Below are 20,884 nucleotides of genomic sequence, written 5' to 3'. Positions count from 1 at the left end.
CTCCCACTTAAAAAGATGAGGCCTGTAATTTTCATCATAGGTACACTTCAACTATGACAGACAAAATGAGAAGGAAAAAAATCCTGAAAATGACATTGTAGGATTTTTAGAATTTATTTGCAAATTATGGTGGAAAATAAGTATTTGGTCAATAAAAAAAAGTTTCTCAATACTTTGTTATATACCCTTTGTTGGCAATGACACAGGTCAAACGTTTTCTTTAAGTCTTCACACACTGTCGCTGGTATTTTGGCCCATTCCTCCATGCAGATCTCCTCTAGAGCAGTGATGTTTTGGGGCTGTCGCTGGGCAACACGGACTTTCAACTCCCTCCAAAGATTTTCTATGGGGTTGAGTTCTGGAGACGGGCTAGGCCACTCCAGGACCTTGAAATGCTTCTTACGAAGCCACTCCTTCGTTGCCCGGGCGGTGTGTTTGGGATCATTGTCATGCTGAAAGACCCAGCCACGTTTTATCTTCAATGCCCTTGCTGATGGAAGGAGGTTTTCACTCAAAATCTCACGATACATGGCCCCATTCATTCTTTCCTTTACACGGATCAGTCGTCCTGGTCCCTTTGCAGAAAAACAGCCCCAAAGCATGATGTTTCCACCCCCATGCTTCACAGTAGGTATGTTCTTTGGATGCAACTTAGCATTCTTTGTCCTCCAAACACAAGTTGAGTTTTTAGCAAAAAGTTATATTTTGGTTTCATCTGACCATATGACATTCTCCCAATCCTCTTCTGGATCATCCAAATGCTCTCTAGCAAACTTCAGAGGGGCCTGGACATGTACTGGCTTAAGCAGGGGGACACGTCTGGCACTGTGTTACTGATGGTAGGCTTTGTTACTTTGGTCCCAGCTCTCTGCAGGTCATTCACTAGGTCCCCCTGTGTGGTTCTGGGATTTTTGCTCACCGTTCTTGTGATCATTTTGACCCCACGGGGTGAGATCTTGCGTGGAGCCCCAGATCAAGGGAGATTATCAGTGGTCTTGTATGTCTTCCATTTCCTAATAATTGCTCCCAGTTGATTTCTTCAAACCAAGTTGCTTACCTATTGCAGATTCAGTCTTCCCAGCCTGGTGCAGGTCTACAATTTTGTTTCTGGTGTCCTTTGACAGCTCTTTGGTCTTGGCCATAGTGGAGTTTGGAGTGTGACTGTTTGAGGTTGTGGACAGGTGTCTTTTATACGGATAACAAGTTCAAACAGGTGCCATTAATACAGGTAACGAGTGGAGGCCAGAGGAGCCTCTTAAAGAAGTTACAGGTCTGTGAGAGCCAGAAATCTTGCTTGTTTGTAGGTGACCAAATACTTATTTTCCACCATAATAAAATAAATGTGATTTTCTGGATTTTTTTCCCCTCATTTTGTCTGTCATAGTTGACGTGTACCTATGATGAAATTATGAAATTACAGGCCTCATCTTTTTAAGTGGGAGAACTTGCACAATTGGTGGCTGACTACTTTTTTGCCCCACTGTATTTCAAGGCCTACCTTCAAACCCAGTGCCTCTTTGCTTGACATCGGAAAAATCAACAGAAATCAGCCAAGACCTTTGAAAGAAAATTGTAGACCTCCAGAAGTCTGGTTCATCCTTGGGAGCAATTTCCAAACGACTGAAGATACCACGTTCATCTGTGCAAACAATAGTATGCAAGTAAACACCATGGGACCATGCAGCCGTCAGGAAGGAGATGCGTTCTGTCTCCTAGAGATTAAAGTACTTTGGTGCGAAAGGTGCAAATCAATCCCAGAACAGCAAAGGACCATGTGAAGATGCTGGAGGAAACAGGTACAAAAGAATCCATATCCACAGTAAAATGAGTCATATCGACATAAAGGCCGCTCAGCAAGGAAGAAGCCACCGCTCCAAAACCACCATTAAAAAAGCCAGACTACGGTTTGCAACTGCACATGGGGACAAAGATTGTACTTTTTGGAGAAATGTCCTCTGGTCTGATGAAACAAAAATAGAACTGTTTGGCCATAATGACCAATGTTTGGAGGAAAAAGGGGGAGGCTTGCAAGCCGAAGAACACCATCCCAACCGTGAAGAATGGGGGTGGTAGCATCATGTTGTGGGGGTGCTTTGCTGCAGGAGGGACAGGTGCACTTCTCAAACTAGATGGCATCATGAGGGAGGAAACGTGTGGATATATTGAAGCAACGTCTCAAGACATCAGTCAGGAAGTTAAAGCTTGGTCGCAAATGGGTCTTCCAAATGGATAATGACCCCAAGCATATTGTGGCAAAATGGCTTAAGGACAACAAAGTCAAGGTGTTGGAGTGGCCATCACAAAGCCCTGACCTCAATCCTATTGAAAATTTGTGGGCAGAACTGAAAAAACCTGTGAGCAAGGAGGCCTACAAACCTGACTCAGTTACAACAGCTCTGTCAGGAGGAATGGGCCAAAATTCACCCAACTTATTGTGGGAAGCTTGTGGAAGGCTACCTGCAACGTTTGACCCAAGTTAAACAATTTAAAGGCAATGCTATCAAATACTAATTGAGTGTATGTAAACTTCTGACCCACTGGGCATGTGATGAAAGAAATAAAAGATGAAATAAATCACTACTATTGTGACATTTCACATTCTTAAAATAAAGTGGTGATCCTAACTGACCTAAAAACAGAGAATTTTTAGTAGGATTAAATGCCAGGAATTGTGGAAAAACTGAAGTTAAATGTATTTGGCTAAGGTGTATCTAAATGAGATTTCATTTTCAATAAAGTTGCAAACATTTCTCAAAACATGTTTTCACTTTGTCATTATGGGGTAGTGTGTAGATGAGTGAGAAAATCAATCAATATAATCCACTTTGAATTCAGGCTGTAACTCAATGTGGATTAAGTCCAGGGGTATGAATACATTCTGAAGACACTATAGCCAAGATACCATTAGGTATTGTGTATAGTTTCCTCGTATTATTTCTTTCGCTGCATCATTGGGAAGGGCCCGTACGCATTTCACTGTTCGTCTACAGTCGTGGCCAAAAACTGAGAATGACACAAATATTAATTTTCAAAGTCTGCTGCCTCAGTTTGTATGATGGAAATTTGCATATACTCCAGAATGTTATGCGTGATCAGATGAATTGCAATTAATTGCAAAGTCCCTCTTTGCCATGCAAATGAACTGAATCCCCAAAAAACATTTCCACTGCATTTCAGCCCTGCCACAAAAGGACCAGCCGACAACATGTCAGTGATTCTCTCGTTAACAGAGGTACGAGTGTTGACGAGGACAAGGCTGGAGATCACCCTCCAGTAGATGTCGATAATATTGTTTTTTATTGACAGGCTAATCACAGGCTGCTGCAGGGTTGCAGCTGGATGCATCTCAAGCCTTCACAAGTTGCTCATGAACTGGTTTGGACACAGGGATTAAAGTTCAGGAGACTACTCCCCTTTAGTAGAAACCCTAGATAGGAGCATGCTTGACCCAATTCAGTGGTTGACCTGGCCACCAATCTAAGACTACTCCATTCCTTGCCTTTATCATTAGGAGAATGGGGAAACAGACCATCAGTGGTTAACATACGTTTGAAGCACTCTGGGTTATGTCTGGTGTATTATCACTGGTATCAGTCAGGTATTTCTGGGATATCAAATGCAGTCATACTAATGCTTGTTCCCCCCATAAATTTGGCATTACAATCTGTATTCCCATTACATACCTTTACTGTCAGTAATCTTTCAGAGACCAAGTGCCTTCCAGTTTCCTTGTTTCATTAGTTACTCAGAGGTGCGGTTTACACTGGAAGTCTTTAGATTAGTCATAGTAGCAAAACGGCTCAAGATTCCCAAGCCCAGCTCATTAAAATGCAATATTTTTGTCTTAAATCTGTGGTACATTGTTTACAAAAAATATTTAACCATAGCAATGAAAGATATCCAGTCTTACAATACCATTTCAGCAGAGGGACTTCTGAAAGTTCAGTAAAACAGAGCAGAGTTTACACCTATGAGGACTAAACTATATTCCATACCGCTGTTCAGACAAATCCCTTTGTGTCAAGTGTTCTTCAATCCTAGTCCTGGAGATGTACGATTCATAATTTCACAAAACTAATACAGAAGGAAACCTAGTTCAATTTACCAAGCCATAACTTTATTTCCATCTCGGGTATAAATTGTACAAACAATAGTAGATTAAACCAGCAAACTTTCAGAACCCCATTCGACCAGCAGCCTACATCGTCAATTCCTGTGAATATAAGAATACAGTGTGATGATACATGTACAAACTAAGCCCTGTCATAGTTAAGTGCCCTTCTCTTCTCAGGACAGAAAGGTTGGCTTCAGTAGACTCAGAAGAACGAAAGTCACTGTATCAATCATCACTGAAGAGAGTAGATCCTACGATAACTGACAGGTCACAACTCAAATCTACACATTTTTGGATTGAAGGGACTCTGTGCTGGATAATACTGTCTGGTGACAAGGGAATTGTGTGGTAAAATATACTTACCATAATAGCATTGACAATATCATTGTTGTTGTTTTTAAGGGCGCGTACAGCCTTCGCTCGCGACACGTTGGCTTGTGACATCACGAGTTCAATGTCCTTCACCTCAACCCCTGTCTCGTCAACCTATGCATCGAGACAAAGCATTAGTATATGACAGTTTAACTCACGCTGCAATTCACTGACATCAAGGTGAATGGGGCTTTTGGATTGGACCCACATATAACCCCATTAAACAAGGGAGACTACTACAAACTGAAAGCTAATTCATGGAGGCAAACAGAGTTAAACCATCTAAAATGGACAAAAAGTACAGTACCTGGTTTCTGATAATGTATAAACTAAGCCCTATCATAGTTTACAGGGCTCTGGTTTCTGATCATGTATAAAACTAAGCCCCATCATAGTTTCAATTGCTCTTCTCAGGACAGAAAGGTTGGCTTCAGTAGACTCAGAAGAACGAAAGTCACTGTATCAATCATCACTGAAGAGAAATGACGTGCTGATGATTCTATGTTAACCGTTTCACCCCTTTCAAGGCCCTCACCTCTTCCTCTTCGCTCTCCTCTTGTACAGTGGGAGTCTGTGTGTTTTCCTGGACGTTCGACACGGCTTCTCCCTGTACCTTGAACTTCTCTGCCGCGGCAAGCTGGGCTTGTTGTGAAAGATCCTCGATCTGAGACACAAAGGGAGAGAAACAGACCGTGATATCAGCGCTGTAACATTTGGAAAGAACCCCAACACCTTGGTTGAATAGACATTACACTGCACATTTGACTGATACCATTAAGAGTATGTGATTCTGGTTCTGAAAGAGCAGTTTAGATGAGATGGAATAACACCAACACCATGACATATTTAAAAGGGGATCAGAAAACAAAATTCAAACTGTATCCATCTTACCTTAGCCTCACCAAAGACAATGTAAGTGTCTGATGCAGGGCTCTTGTAGACGTCTGGTTTGGTGATAACGAAAAGGATATTTTTAGACTTGCGAATGGTAACCCTGGTGACCCCCGTCACCTGCCTGAGACCCAGCTTGGACATTGCCTGGAGAGAAGCAAAGAACCATGGGTCATGCTCTATTTTGAGTGGAACTGAACACTAGTTCCAACAATGGACAGTTATAGATAGCATAGTAATTTAAATAATTCAATGTATACTTTTAAGAGTGGAATGCCTAATGAAAACAAGTCTAGATCGTTTCAAGTTAGTTACCTTTCGTGCCTTCTTTTCACTACGGCTCTGTTTGGCTTTGCTAACGGGTTCTTCATCTATTTCTGCAGCAGCTGCAAGCTGTGGGGGAAAAATTAAAATCCTCCTTTTAATGACATGCAAGATGTAGATTTTTGGAGAATGAGACCAAAAATTCAACCCATATGTAAGAATATGGTGTTCGCGGTAAAAATAAAGCATATTAAATTATCCCTTTGGCCTTTTCTCTTCTCAGAACAGGAAGGATGGCTTCAGTAGAATCAGAAGAACGAAAGTCACTGAAATCAATCATCACTGAAGAGTCAAGGATCTATTCTAATCATGTTGGGAGTGAAATATAAGGGTTTTCTGTATCACACCCATACACCATAGAAGCAGCTTGCTAAATTAATCCGTTCTGTGGCCTACCAGACCTCTGCCTGAACAGTCTTATCTGGGCACTTGGTCGCTCTCAGGTGGTCTTACCTGCGCTTGCTGTGTCTGTGCAGAGTCGTGTTCCTCCAGATCTGGTACAGACTCATCACTGTCCGATTCAGTGCCAGACCCTGTAAGCCACCCCCAGAGAAACAAGCATTATTCATGTGGTCACTGGCAAAGGCCTGAGCTGCAGAAAACCAGTTCTTCTACAGTAGCCTTTGTAAGAGAATTGTAATTGCATAGGTATTTAAAAGCGCAAAGTCTATGAGACACAACAGAGACTAATACAAATTGAGATGTTGAATGAGCGCAACATTGGTTGGTGGTAGGTGAATCTAACCTATTAATTTGAGGAAGTGAAGCAGAATAAAAAGTGGTATATGTGGATGAGGTTAACAAAAATGTCAGTGTAGAAAAGAACAGACCTGCTTATAAATGTGAAAGTATCTGTGGAGTAGTAAAATCTTGCACACCCTTTACATACGGATTTGAAAAGTAATCTCCCAACTTGACAAACCTGTATCACAATGACATGGAACTGCCACCCCTCTTGCCATTCCCCTTAAGTAATTTTATAGGCTGACAGAAATAGAGTGCCTTCAAAAAGTATTCACACCCCTTGACTTGCCAACATTTTGTTAAGAAAAAGGGATTAAAATTTAGATTTGTCGAAGGCTTAATACCCCATGTCAAAACGGAGGTCTGAAACGTCTTAAGTATTCAAGCCTTTTGTTATGGCAAGCCTAAATAAGTTCAGGAGTAAAAACGTGCTTAACAAGCCACATAAGATGCATGGACCGTGTGCAATAGTGTTTAACACAAATTTCAAATGACTACCTCATCTCTGTATCCCATACATATATATAATTGTAAGGTCCCTCAGTCGAGTAGCGAATTCCAAATACAGAGTCAACCCCAAAAACCAGGGAGGTCATTCCAATGCCTAGCAAAAGGGCACCTAAAAAAATTACAATTAAAAAAAGCACACACTGAAAATCCCGTTGGGCAAGGCTAAGTCATTAATTATTATCAACACACCCAGTCACCACAAAGATACAGGCGTTCTTCCTAACACAGTTGCCGGAGAGGAAGGAAACCACTCAGGGATTTCACCATGAGGCCAATGTTGACTTTCAAACAGTTACAATTTAATGGCTTACAGGAGAAAACAGGAGGATGGATCAATATTGTAGTTACTCCACAATACTAACCTAATTGATAGACTGAAAAGGAAGCCTGTACAGAATAAAAAAATATTCCAAAACAAACATCCTGTTTGCAACAAGGCACTAAAGTAATACCGCAAAAAAAACAATTAATGTTTTGTCCCGAATAGTGTTATGCTTGGGGTAAATCCAATACAACACATTAATGAGTACCACTCTCCATATTTTCAAGCATAGTGGTGGCTGCGTCATGTTATGGGTATGCTTGTAATCTTTAAGGACTGTGGAGTTTCAGGGGAAAAAAAGAAAGCTAAGCAGACAAAATCCTAGAGGAAAACCTGGTTCAGTCTACATTCCACCAGACATTGAGATTATTTCAACTTTCAGCAGAAAAATAACCTAAAACACAAGGCCAAATGTTCCCGAGTGGCCGAGTTAGTTTTTCCTTAAATCTACTTGATTTTCTAGCAATGGTCAAGAACCAAATTTCACAGAGCTTGAAGACTTCTGAAAAGAATAAATGGGCATATGTTAAACAATCCAGGTGTGGAAAGCTCTTAGAGACTTACCCAGATAGACCCACAGCTGTAAGGTGCTTACTCATGAATACTTATGTAAATGAGATCTGCATTTAATTTAATAGATTTGCAAAAAAATTATAACGTTTTCACTTTGTCATTAGTGTGTAGATGGGCGCAAAAGTGTATTTTTTAAATCAATTTTGAAGTTAGGCTGTAATAACAAAATGAGGAATAAGTCAAGGGGTAAGAATACTTTGAAGGCACTGTAATAGGGCTCCTCAATTCACTATAATTGAGAGAACCCCCCCCCCAGAAAAAACAGTATATAATAGCAGGGCATTTACATAATTTGAACTTTAACATCTTGTTGGGAGGAAAAACATGCAAACTGGAACTTCTTGTTTTGAAAGTACACAGTAAAAATGTACCCCAAATAATAAAAATGGCACTCAAATGGGAGCACTGATTTCACCAATCAATAGCTCCAATAACTACACGTGATCTTTGAAACAGGCCAGTTCAGAGGGTACATTTGAGGAAAAGCTAATACAGACTACTACAATCTCTACTTTCTTTAGCTTAAACTTTAAAAGGGAAAAGAGACTTGAACGGGCCACAGAAATCAACACTGGTGGGCAAACAGAGGGGACACAGACAGACAAAATAAGGAGAAATACCCTTGTCATTCTTGATCACAGGCTCCGGTTTGGTAGGGGGTTTAGCAGAGATGGGGGCAGGGTTTGAAACAGGTGCTGGTACAACGGCTACTTCAACAGGCTTAGGGGGAGCTGGGGAAGCTACAATAGGCTCGATGGGAACAGGCTTAAGGGGAGCTGGTGCAGCTACCACGGCTGCATAGGAAGCAGGCTTAAGGGGAGCAGGTCCAGCTACAACTGGCTCAACGGGAGCTGGGGTAGCTACAACGGCAGCGGCCTTCACGGAAGCTGGTGCAGCTATAATGGGCTCAACAAGAGTTGGCTTAGCGGGTGCTGGTACAATGGGCTCAACAGGAGCAGCTACAACCGGAGAGGCCTCAATAGGAGTTGGTGCAGCTACAACGGGAACGGTCTTGACGGAAGCGGGCACAGCTACAACTGGAGCAGTCTTAGGGGGCACTGTTGTAGCCACAACGGGCTTAGCAGGAACTGGCTTAGGGGGCGCTGTTGTAGCCACAACGGGCTTAGCAGGAACTGGCTTAGGGGGCGCTGTTGTAGCCACAACGGGCTTAACAGGAACTGGCTTAGGGGGCGCTGTTGTAGCCACAACAGGCTTAACTGGAACTGGCTTAGGGGGCGCTGTTGTAGCCACAACGGGCTTAACAGGAGCCGGCGCAGCTACAATTGGAGCAGGCTTAGGGGGAGCTGGTACAGCTATAACTGGAGCAGGCTTAAGGGGAGCAGGTGTAGCCACAACGAGCTTAACTGGAACTGGCTTAGAGGGAGTTGATGCAGCTACAACAGGCTCAACTGGAGCAGGCTTAGGGGGAGCTGTTGTAGCCACAACAGGCTTAACTGGAACTGGCTTAGGGGGCGCTGTTGTAGCCACAACGGGCTTAACAGGAGCCGGCGCAGCTACAATTGGAGCAGGCTTAGGGGGAGCTGGTACAGCTATAACTGGAGCAGGCTTAAGGGGAGCTGGTGTAGCCACAACGAGCTTAACTGGAACTGGCTTAGAGGGAGTTGATGCAGCTACAACAGGCTCAACTGGAGCAGGCTTAGGGGGAGCTGTTGTAGCAACAACTGGAGGCGGCTTTAGGGGAGCCGGTGTAGCCGCAACAGCCTTAACAGGAGCTGATGCCGCTACAACGGGCTCAACTGGAGCAGGCTTAGGAGTCCCTACTACTGTAGGGGGTGAGAAGACTGGCATATTTACTGGCTCCTCTGGTGGAATGAGAGGGGGAAGGTCATCGTCATCCTCCAGGGCAGGTGCTGCAATGACCTCTTTCACCTCAGCTTTGGGCAGACGCTCTGGCTTGGCTATGGGCATTACAGAGGCAGCTCTATGGGGGCTAGAGGCAATAGTGTCAGCAAATGACACAGGGGCTGGTGCAGCAGGCTTTGAGGTCACTTTGAAGGACACAGGGGACGCCACAGGCTTGGGAGAGGCAGGCTCTGGAGCAACAATTACTGGCGTGGCCACTACCGGTGCAGGAGCAGCTTTAGGCTCCATAGGAAGAGGTTTGGCCTCCGTGGGGGCAGGAGCCTCTGCTGGGGATGGCAGGTCAGCAGCAGGCTTAAAATACTCTTTTTTAGCCTTTCTTTGTTTGCCAACCTTCACAACCTTGGGGGCGGCACGACTGCCCTGGCTGGGAGTTCCAGCAGCCCCAGGTGAGGTAGCTAGGGGGGAATGGGGTGTGGAGGAGGTAGGAGAAGCAGAGGAGGCAGACATAGAGGAGCGTTTTCTTCTGCCAGGGACAGCCTTTGGGGCAGAGCCACCCTTGGCCTCTTTGCCTTTGGGCTTTGCAGGGCCAGAAGCAGTCTGAGGTTTCTGGGAGGAAGCCAGACTTGCAGGGGCAGAGGGTACAGCTGAATGAAACAAATTTGTTGAAAAAAATGTTTTTACATTTGGAAGACAAGGATGTCAAAGCCTGAACCATGCGGGTTAAAAGATCGGAACACAGGAGGCAATGTTACCTCAGAAATCCAGGGTTAGGAAAATAAACACCACACTAAACTTCTTTCCGAAATGGAAGGATTTGTTGCAGGGCAGCACACTCAATTTCAAGTATTCAGGCAAAACACACACGTCACATTTTCTACAGCGTTACTCTAATTTCATAACCAGAGATTCAAATTGAGGACCCACTCAGTGCAGAGGAAAGACAATGTGTGGCAAATGCATTCGCAAAGCATGGCACGATTTATAGAAAAATTTATTTGTGACAGGTCAAATTCGAAGGCGCTTCAGCGGTTATAAACAATGCTATACAGAACAGATAACACTAGAACATTTGACCTAAACCCTAGGTAGAATGATGAATTGTGGTTTACAACTGAGTTTCAAAGTTAAGCTATGCCAGTGCTCCCAAACTTTTTCACTCATGCCCCCTTTCATCATTGCGCACCCCATAGGTTTGGGAATCGCTATAGTATAGATACAAATAAAATCAGTATTTCATTTAAACATTTGACCAATTCGCTATGTTTAATACTACCATTACATAAATAAAAAAAGCAAATCAACAGCAGATGTGAGGATGATTAAAAGATAGTGAGGATTAAAATGGTGTACCGCAATGAACAAAAACCTTAAACTGGAACTACAACTCCCACAAATGGATAGTAGCACCTTCATAGGAAACAAATATCAGTGTTGGAAAAAAACACTGCAGTTAGAGCACATGAACACAGTTGGCTTGGTGCATTCTTCCTGGACAAACACCAATAAACACAGAGAGAAAATAGAGCAACAGAAACTGAACAGTCAACATCTGACGACAAAAGAGGAAAAAGTCAACTTTTTACATGAAGTGCTTAAATGGACTGGCCTGTTTCAAGGTGAAACAAAGAGTTTAAAATAGTGATGCAAAAGAAAATTGCGAGCACTCGAGATAACAAGCCTTAAATAAAATCTTGACAAATTCTTAATTCTCTCAACATTAGCCCTTTTCATCAAGCATATTGAAATGCAAAAAGATAAATTGGGGAAAACATACCATTTACAAGGCAAATCTAGGCCCAGTGGGTGCAAAAGTTAGCAAGTATATAAGAAACAAAAGATTTGGAAGGGGGAGCTGCTGTAAGAAGGTAAAAGCAGCTTTTACTTTACACACAAAATGACCCACCTGACATGTGCCGGGTGGAGATGGTCGGGTCTGCACGATTTGAAGTCACCTTTGGCTGGATGGCCGCAATTGCTTCTTTCTCAACGGGAGTTTTGTTTAGTGTGGCAGTGTCTATGGTCAAATCAGCAGGCAGAGATTCCGCTTCTGTGGCCCCAGGGTTCGAGCTGGCCACTTCAGTGCATGGTACAGCATCTTCAGGAGCTGGCTTCAAACTCACAGTCTTCACATCTTCAACGATTGTCTCGACTGCAGGCTCAGGGGTGACTTCTGGAGTTCCACGTGCCATCCCATCAATAGTGTCTACGATTGGCGCATTAACAGCATTTGGCTCTTCAGCAGCAGGCACTGGTTCTTTGACCACTTCAATGGGTTCTTCAGCTTCAGCCATGGGTTCCTCAGCCACGGTCTCTTGACTGGCTGCCACGGTAGCCTCTGTAACTTCAGCTGAATCTTGAATGATTATATTTTCAGTTGCTTGGGTGACCGGTTCTTCGGCAGCAGCTTCTAGGTCTTGAACAGTTGGTTCTTCATTTGAGGCGTCAGGTTCGTAGAAAAGAGCCGTTGGTTCTTGAACAGGCGTTTCTTCTGAGGCAGATGCAGCTGCCTCAACTGGTGAGACAAATTCTTGGATCACTGCTTCTTCTGTGACTCCAGGCACTTCAGTTTGCGCAGTGACTTCAGATGTTGCTTTTACACCATTAAGTTGTCCACTAGCTGCCTCTCCAGAAGCCATGTCTGACACTGAATGGGATTTGATTTCTGGAAGAAAAGTGGAGCCTTCTGGAGGCACAGGACTCTCCAAAGGGGCATTGGTCAAGTCGGGCACAGCCATCCCAAGGGGAGCAGAGGAACTCAACACCCCTGGAGCTGATAGGAAGGAAAGGAGGAGGAGCGGAAGGAGCAGCAGGGGATAGTCACAGCGATAGCGTGAGGAGCGGTTGATAAGCTTACAAGTTTTTTTAAGCATATGATCAAAATGATTGAACACCTTGTTTAAGACAATCTAGCTACACTAATAGTACTCTCCTATACGAGAGACTAACAAACATGAGGAAGGTAGGGTCCAAAATGTTTTGATTATGTGACAAAATATTAAGAGGAAACAATTGAATAAGAGTACATTTTTTAGCAATGGGTTTGTGATCTACATCTACCAATTCAGTTGAAGCAAGGTGTTTGTGAGGTTGTTCAAGGATGCAGACATGAGCTTTCCATTTGTTATAAGTGAACCAAAAATGGGTGAATGTGTATACCCACAAAACCAAACTTGTGCCCATGTCCCAGTTACCATGCAGTGCCCAAATGTACAAGATTGTACTTGGAAACACCTTGAGACCGAAAGTGTGAGGAAACCCTCTGAAGAAAGAGTAGCATTCAATAGACCTACAAACTGTAATGACAACAATATTTCAGAGTGAAGTGTCTTGCGACAGAGACAATCATGCACACTGGAATACTAGAAAACTTTTGAATTAGTAAATCGAGATGTAATAAGTTTCTATTCTGTTTGATATGAGGCAATCTAATAACCTTACCTGTATAACGGTCAAATAACTAGAATTGAAAAGCAAACTTTTTTTTTATCCATTTCACGCAACTGAAACCAATTCCCCAATAGGATTTTCAACACTTTTCTGTAACACCGACTTCCATGCTGAACAAAAAAGAAATACCGCTCTTCCAATAGTCTAACATTAATTCCTAAAGTCTTCACCTGTGTGTGGTCTTCAGCTAAAAACCGTTATCAGCTGACACTTGGTGTTAGCACTAGTATGTGGGCTCTCTCCATAAATCCTTCACTGTAGTTTCTCAGCAATTCATTAAACAAGCACCTGTGGTACTGAACAACCATGTCTTCTCCAATCAATATCGGTAGTCTTCACTTGTTTAGCACATGCATCTTCTTCGGCTGCCATCATGACCAATGGACTTTAAAAGCAATTTGTCGTCTTAACCAGCGCCACTCCATAGTCTCTTTGGGGAAACATGGACTTTCATCTGCTTATAACTCTTCCAGTACAGGGCTTGGTAGTGAGGAAATCCATAAAAGTTTCACCAATTATAATCACTAGCATATTGACATCTTCGCTATACTAATCAGAATTTCGTTTGTTGCAGCACGAAAATGAATGAGAAAATGCTTTAAGAAAACCAACCACAATACTAACGCTGTTCTATTCAAAACCAATGTTTCTCAAATGACTTGAAAATAAAGAGCCATAAGCTACTTCACAGAAGCAGCTTACCTTTGACATAAACATTTAGTCAAATCAATGCCATAACAGGCCTGCACTTGTTAGGGCATCAGTACATTACCATAGGAGAGGTCGACCGATTATTCGGCATGGCCGATTAATTAAGGCCGATCTCAAGTTCATAACAAACGGTAAATCGGCCTTTTTGGACACGATTATATTGCAATCCACGAGACTGCGTGGCAGGCTGACCACTTGTTACGCGAATGCAGCAAGGAGCCAAGGTAAGTTGCTAGCTAGCATTAAACTTATCTTAACATAATCACTAATTAACTACACATGGTTGATATTACTAGTTTAACTAGCATGTCCTGCGTTGCATATAATCAATGCGGTGCCTGTTCATTTATCAACGAATCACAGCCTACTTCAACGTCGCCAAACGGGTGATGATTCAACAAAAGCGCATTTGCGATAAAAGCACAATCGTTGCACCAATGCACCTAACCATAAACATCAATGCCTTAAAATCAATACACAAGTTAAGTAAACCTCCATATTTAGTTAAGAAATTCATGTTAGCAGGCAATATTAACTAGGGAAATTGTCACTTCTCTGGCATTCAGTGAAAGCAGAGTCGGGGGATATATGCAGCCGTTTTGGCTGTCTGGCTCGTTGCGGACTGTGTGAAGACCATTTCTTCCTCACAATGACCGTAATTCATTTGTCAGAATTGTACATAATTATGACACAACATTGAAGGCTGTGCAATGTAACAGCAATATTTAGGGTTGCCACCCGTTAGATAAAATACGGAACAGTTCCGTATTCCACTGAAAGAATAAACATTTTGTTTTCGAGATTTGACCATATTGACCTAAAGCTCGTATTTCTGTGATTATTATATTATAATTAAGTCTATGATAGAGCAGTCCGTATATGAAATACAAATGGTAGAGAGAGAAATAGTCCTATAATTCCTATAATAACTACAACCTAAAACTTCTTACCTGGGAATATTGAAGACTCATGTTAAAAGGAACCACCAGCTTTCATATGTTCTCATGTTCTGAGCAAGGAACTTAAACGTTAGCTTTTTTACATGGCACATACTGCACTTTTACTTTCTTCTCCAACACTGTTTTTGCATTATTTAAACTAAATTGAACATTTTTCATTATTTGAGAATACATGATTTTATTTATGTATTAAGTTAAAATAAACGTGTTCATTCAGTATTGTTGTAATTGTCATCATTACAAATATATATATTTATAAAAATAAATAGGCCAATTAACCAGTATCGGCTTTTTTTGTCCTCCAAGAATCGGTATCATCGTAGAAAAAGCATAATCAGTCGACCTCTATACCATAGCACTATCATTACCATCAATTCGAAGTAAAAGCTGGAATTTGAGATAAAATAAACAGAAAATAGCTGTAAGCAATGGACACTTAACATGGTCAATGAGAATGTAGTGTGAATAAAAAATAAATAAAAAAGTATATTTTATGTGGACCAGTATTTCCCAGAACCAGAAGTAATTCCTACAGCTGTAACGTTATGATAGTCAGTGCCACTCCTTTATGCCAAATGTTGCTATTAAAGTTTGACTATGTAATTAGTTCCCGTTTCTTTAAAATGTTCCATGCACAAGGCGACTACATAAATACCCATGCATTGGGAAGTGTTTCACAACCCAGTTGTCAGTGCAGTAACATTCAACAGGCAGTTGTGAGTGAGTTTGAGTAAATAAGGGGTCCTGGATAACCCATTTGGACTGCAGTGAATTTCAGGACACAACAGCCAAATTGTTAAAACACAGTTATTCCCACATTAATGCAAAGTGAGGCAATGACCGGCCTTGTCAAACATAATTCTAGAGGGCTACTCACTTCTCAGTATAAAAACAAGGTTTCTAGCCTGGAAGTTGTGGATAGAGACCAAGTAGCCCCCCAAGATTATAAACTACAGGGTATGGTTTATATGATCGCTCAGCTGCTCAGCCCACCCATCCCCTTAAAATAAAATTGACACCACACCTCCCCATTTATGCTGAGAACATGTGTAAAGCAGGACTCAACAGGTGACCCAGAGTTCCAAGTCAATGTCACCAACAGATGTTAGTGTCACTCAACAGTAGTGTCACCTGCTTGATTATCTCAGTGTCAACTGATGAGTGTTACCTTTCCCAAAAGGAGTTAAACCAATATAGAGCTCTAAAATAAAAGCCACCACTCCACTCCCAATGGGGGAATATGACTTCTACTGCAGTGTGAGTTCCAGGACCCCATTAGCCCTGTAGTTTAGTATCTTAGCATGCATGTGTGATATAATAATGCTATACTAACCAGTCTCAACTTGCGGCTGTTGCATCTCCTGCTCAGTGACTGGGACCGTCTCTGTGGCTTCGCCAGGCATGCTTGTGTCTGAAAGGAGAAATCAAGTAATGATCACCGGGAATAACTTACATTTAAATCAAGTGAGGCTTGAATAAAACACAGCCAGCTTACTAATTATTTTTACATGGCTCACTGACTAGGCGAATGCAGAGCGCTGATTGCTTCAGTGCACTGTACTGTAGTAGAACCTGGATTCAACGTGTCTGTGTTCAAATATCAATCATTCCCAGCTAGATCTCATTTATACTAAGTACAAGCTACTGTACTTGTGTAACATTATAATCCCTTTACTACTTATACTGTCAAATGTAACGTTATGCTACTTACTGACTGAGGAGTAACTGGCTAATGGATAGCAGCCAAGTAGCTAACGTTAGTTAGCCATTTTAAAATAGAACTCAAGTGATATGCGTGTTTCACGTGTTGCTACATAGCTAGCGTTAGCTACACCCCGGCCCCAGTTAGCACACTAACAAGCCACTTTAAAATGATTAGTTAACTAGTTAATGTTAAACTGCAAATCAGGATACAAAATGGCCACTGAACGGAAACGCTGTTTAATGTAACGTATCAGCAATAATAAACACTCGTATCAACATTTAAACTCTCTACAAAGAAAACCAAAAAGTAAGCAAACTAACGTTAAGCTCACTTTCTGGCGAACAAGCTTCACTTGAAGCTAACGTTATCTAGCTGGCTGTGCACGGTCACAAAATGCCGACAGACAATTTTACGTGTTGATACACTGACACATTTTACTAAACACTTCACAAACGTAGCACAATTGGTAACATTTCAAATTCCTCCTGTTTTATCAACGAGTTAGCCTGTTCCAGATAGGGAACGTGAGCAGTCATGTTCCCCCATTTTGTACCAGAGATCGACTACATAACAGTGAATATTTGTGTACATACAATGATATAGATTAATATCCACATAAAGGGTATGACAAATGTATCATGTACTGTCAGAACCCTGTTTAAAATATTTTCAAATACGATAAACGGTTAGATTAAGTTAGATTAGCGAGAGACTCACCGAGTCAGGATTCTATATCCAAGATGGTTGTGAGAGAGAAATTCTGACCTCTGTCTCGCGGTGTTATCACACTTTGCACTACCTTCTTCTTCCGGGTTGTTCCGGTGTTTCCAAGTCGTGTTTACGCAATTTTTTTCATAACATCCATAGTGCATCTGAAAAACTTCTGAAAGGATAAAGTTACAGCTCTACATTTTCAACCCCCATATTTGAAATCTGAAAAGTTTACATTATATGGTGGGACATTTTAACATTTGATATTCTAAGCAGGCACTGTTGTTTTTGTGTGTGACTTGATAGTGTCTGTTTTAATCTTTCAGCACTGGTCAGCTCCTTTGTCTGGGCCTCATTAACACGGTAAATGAACACGGCAGGACAGTAAATCACTAGCAACTTCAGTGACATCAGGATGGCCACGCAGTTATGGGTGAACAGGGAGTAGAGGAGGGGGCTGAGCAAGCACCCTTGTGGGGCCCTGTGTTAGAGGATCAGCGTAGTGGAGGTGTTGTTGCCTACTTTTACCACCTGGGGACGGCCCGTCAGGAAGTCCATGACCCAGTCTGACAGGACACCCCCAGGTGTTCTGTCATCAAGTTTGCAGATGACACAACAGTGATAGGCCTGATTACCAAAAAAGACGAGACAAAGCGAGCACGCCCCCATCCACATCGACGGGGCCGCAGTGGAGAAGGTGAAAAGCTTAAAATTCCTTGGCGTACACAACACTGAAATCTGAAATGGTCAACCCACACAGACAGACAGTGTGGTGAAGAAGGCCCAACAGCGCCTCTTCAACCTCAGGAGGCTGAATAAATTTGGCTTGGCCCCTAAATTCCTCACAGACTTTTACAGATGCACCATTGAGAGCATCCGGTCGGGCTGTATCACCACCTGGTACGGCAACTTCACCGTCCACAACCGCTGGGCTATCCAGATGGTGGTGTGGTCCGCCTAACGCATCACCGGGGGCACACTACCTGCCCTCCAGGACATCTACAGCACCTGGTGTCACAGGAATGCCAATAAGATCACCAAGGACCTCATCTACCCGAGTTACGGCCTGTTCCCCCCGCTTTTATCCAGAAGGCAAGGTCAGTACAGGTGCATCAAAGCTGGGGCAGAGAGACTGAAAAACAGCTTCTTAACTCAAGGCCATCAGACTGTTAAATAGCCATTACTAGCCAGCCTCCAACCTGTATCCTGCCCTGACCTTAGTCACTGTCACTAGCCGGCTACCACTTGGTTACTCAACCCTGCACCTTAGAGGCTGCTGCCCTATGTACATAGACATGGAGCACTGGTCACTTTAATAATGTTTACATTCTGTTTAACCCATTTCACATGTAATTCTTACACATTTTGTTATGTTACAGCCTTGTTCTAAAATTAAGTAAATTGTTTTTTTGCTCTCATCAATCTACAAACAATACCCCATAACGACAAAGCAAAAACAAAAACAAAAAACAAATACATTTACATAACTAGATAGTCCCTTTATTCAGTACTTTGTTGAAGCACCTTTGGCAGCGACTACAGCCTCGAGTCTCCTTAGGTATGACACTACAAGCTTGGCACACCTGTATTTGGGGAGTCTCCCATTCTGCTCTGCAGATCCTCTCAAGCTGTCAGGTTGGATGTGGAGCATCGCTGCACAGCTATTTTCAGGTCTCTCCAGAGATATTCCTCAGGTTCAAGTCCGGGCTCTGGCTGGGCATCTCAAGAACATTCAGATACTTGTTGCAAAGCCACTCCTACATTATTGTTGCCCTGTTGGAAGGTGAACCTTTGCCCCAGTCTGAGATCCTGAGCGCTCTGGAGCAGGATATCATCAAGGATTTCGCTGTACTTTGCTCCGTTCATCTTTCCCTCAATCCTGACTAGTCGCCCAGTCGCTGCCGCTAAAAAACATCCCCACAGCATGATGCTGCCACGAACATGCTTCACCGTAGGGATGGTGCAAGGTTTCATCCAGACGTGACGCTTGGCATTCAGGCCAAAGAGTTCAATCTTGGTTTCGTCAGACCAGAGAATCTTGTTTCTCATGGTCTGAGTCCTTTAGGTGCCATTTGGCAATCTCCAAATGGGCCATCACTTTCTAATCGACCTGGCCCTGGTATCCTGGAAGGATATTGACCTAATTTCGTCAGTACAGGATGCCTGGTTATTCTTTGAAAGTGCTTTCCTCACAATCTTAAATAAGCATGCCCCATTCAAAAAATGTAGAACCAGGAACAGATATAGCCCTTGGTTCACTCCAGACCTGACTGCCCTTGACCAGCACAAAAACATCCTGTGGCGTACTGCATTAGTATCGAATAGCCCCCGCGATATGCAACTTTTCAGGGAAGTTAGGGTCCAATATACACAGGCAGTTAGGAAAGCAAAGGCTAGCTTTTTCAAACAGAAATTTGCATCCTGTAGCACTAATTCCAAAAAGTTCTGGGACACTAAAGTCCATGGAGAATAAGAGCACTTCCTCCCAACTGCAGAGGCTAGGAAACACTGTCACCACCGATAAATCCACTATAATTGAGAATTTCAATAAGCATTTTTCTATGGCTGGCCATGCTTTCCACCTGGCTACCCCTACCCCGATCAACAGCCCTGCGAACCCCACAGAAACTTGCCCAAGCCTCCCCATTTCTCCTTCACCCAAATCCAGATAGCTGATGTTCTAAATGAACAGCAAAATATGGACCCCTACAAATCAGCCGGGCTAGACAATCTGGACCCTCTCTTTCTAAAAGTATCCACCGAAATTGTTGCAACCCCTATTACTAGACTGCTCAACCTCTCGTCTGAGATCCCGAAAAAATTGGAAAGCTGCCGCAGTCATCCCCCTCTTCAAACCGGGAGACACTCTAGACCAAAACTACTACTGACTATCTATCCTACCCTGCCTTTCTAAGGTCTTTGAAAGCCAAGTGAACAAACAGATCACCGACCATTTCAAATCCCACCGTACCTTCTCCGCTACGCAATCTGGTTTCCGAGCTGGTCATGGGAGCACCTCAGCCACGCTCAAGGTCCTAAACGATATAATAACCGCCATCGATAAGAGACAATACTGTGCAGCCATCTTCATCGACCTGGCCAAGGCTTTCGACTCTGTCAATCACCACATTCTTATCGGCAGACTAAACAGCCTTGGTTTCTCAAATGACTGCCTCGCCTGGTTCACCAACTACTTCTCAGACAAAGTTCAGTGTGTCAAATCGGAGGCCCTGTTGTCCGGACCTCTGGCAGTGTCTATGGGGTTGCCACAGGGTTCAATCCTCGGGCCGACTCTTTCCTCTGTATACATCAATGATGTCGCTCTTGTTGCTGGTGATTCTCTGATCCACCTCTACGCAGACGATACCATTCTGTATACTTCTGGCCCTTCTTTGGACATTGTGTTAACTAACCTCCAGACGAGCTTCAATGCCATACAACTCTCCTTCTGTGGCCTCCAACTGCTCTTAAATGCAAGTAAAACTATATGCATGCTCTTCAACCGATCGCTGCCCACACCTGCCCGCCCGTCCAGCATCACTACTCTGGACGGTTCTGACTTAGAACATGTGGGGAACTACAAATACCCAGGTGTCTGGTTAGACTGTAAACTCTCCTTTCAGACTCACATTAAGCATCTCCAATCCAAAATTAAATCTAGAACCGGCTTCCTATTT

The 20,884-nt window shown here is 43.0% G+C and overlaps 1 protein-coding gene and 3 non-coding genes across 7 annotated transcripts; all 4 read right to left on the bottom strand.

The window, feature by feature from the left end:
* Positions 1-4,095: 4,095 nt before the first annotated feature.
* Positions 4,096-17,366, bottom strand: naca (nascent polypeptide associated complex subunit alpha). Of its 4 annotated transcripts, XM_029723539.1 has the most exons (10): positions 17,214-17,366; positions 16,125-16,202; positions 9,497-10,318; positions 8,471-9,259; positions 6,155-6,234; positions 5,693-5,770; positions 5,378-5,524; positions 5,022-5,150; positions 4,478-4,600; positions 4,096-4,213 (listed from the first exon to the last, which is right to left on the bottom strand). In XM_029723539.1, exons 2-10 carry the CDS (start codon positions 16,192-16,194, stop codon positions 4,199-4,201), a joined length of 2,253 nt encoding a protein of 750 aa, XP_029579399.1. In that variant the 5' UTR covers positions 16,195-16,202; positions 17,214-17,366; the 3' UTR covers positions 4,096-4,198. The 4 variants fall into 4 exon arrangements, with proteins under 4 accessions (XP_029579399.1, XP_029579398.1, XP_029579400.1 ...); XM_029723538.1 differs by having other exon boundaries at positions 8,471-10,318; XM_029723540.1 differs by lacking the exons at positions 8,471-9,259; positions 9,497-10,318 and adding an exon at positions 11,578-12,444 and having other exon boundaries at positions 17,214-17,365.
* LOC115169032 (small nucleolar RNA SNORD59) lies at positions 4,283-4,356 on the bottom strand. The gene has a single exon (XR_003870806.1). It is a non-coding gene; the product is annotated as a small nucleolar RNA SNORD59 (small nucleolar RNA).
* Positions 4,892-4,965, bottom strand: LOC115169031 (small nucleolar RNA SNORD59). The gene has a single exon (XR_003870805.1). It is a non-coding gene; the product is annotated as a small nucleolar RNA SNORD59 (small nucleolar RNA).
* On the bottom strand, positions 5,916-5,990 carry LOC115169033 (small nucleolar RNA SNORD59). The gene has a single exon (XR_003870807.1). It is a non-coding gene; the product is annotated as a small nucleolar RNA SNORD59 (small nucleolar RNA).
* Positions 17,367-20,884: the final 3,518 nt, after the last annotated feature.

The sequence above is a fragment of the Salmo trutta genome, chromosome 30 (genome assembly GCF_901001165.1).
Source record: "Salmo trutta chromosome 30, fSalTru1.1, whole genome shotgun sequence".
Classification (NCBI taxonomy): Eukaryota; Metazoa; Chordata; class Actinopteri; order Salmoniformes; family Salmonidae; genus Salmo; species Salmo trutta.
This window is presented reverse-complemented; position numbering and strand designations above follow the sequence as displayed.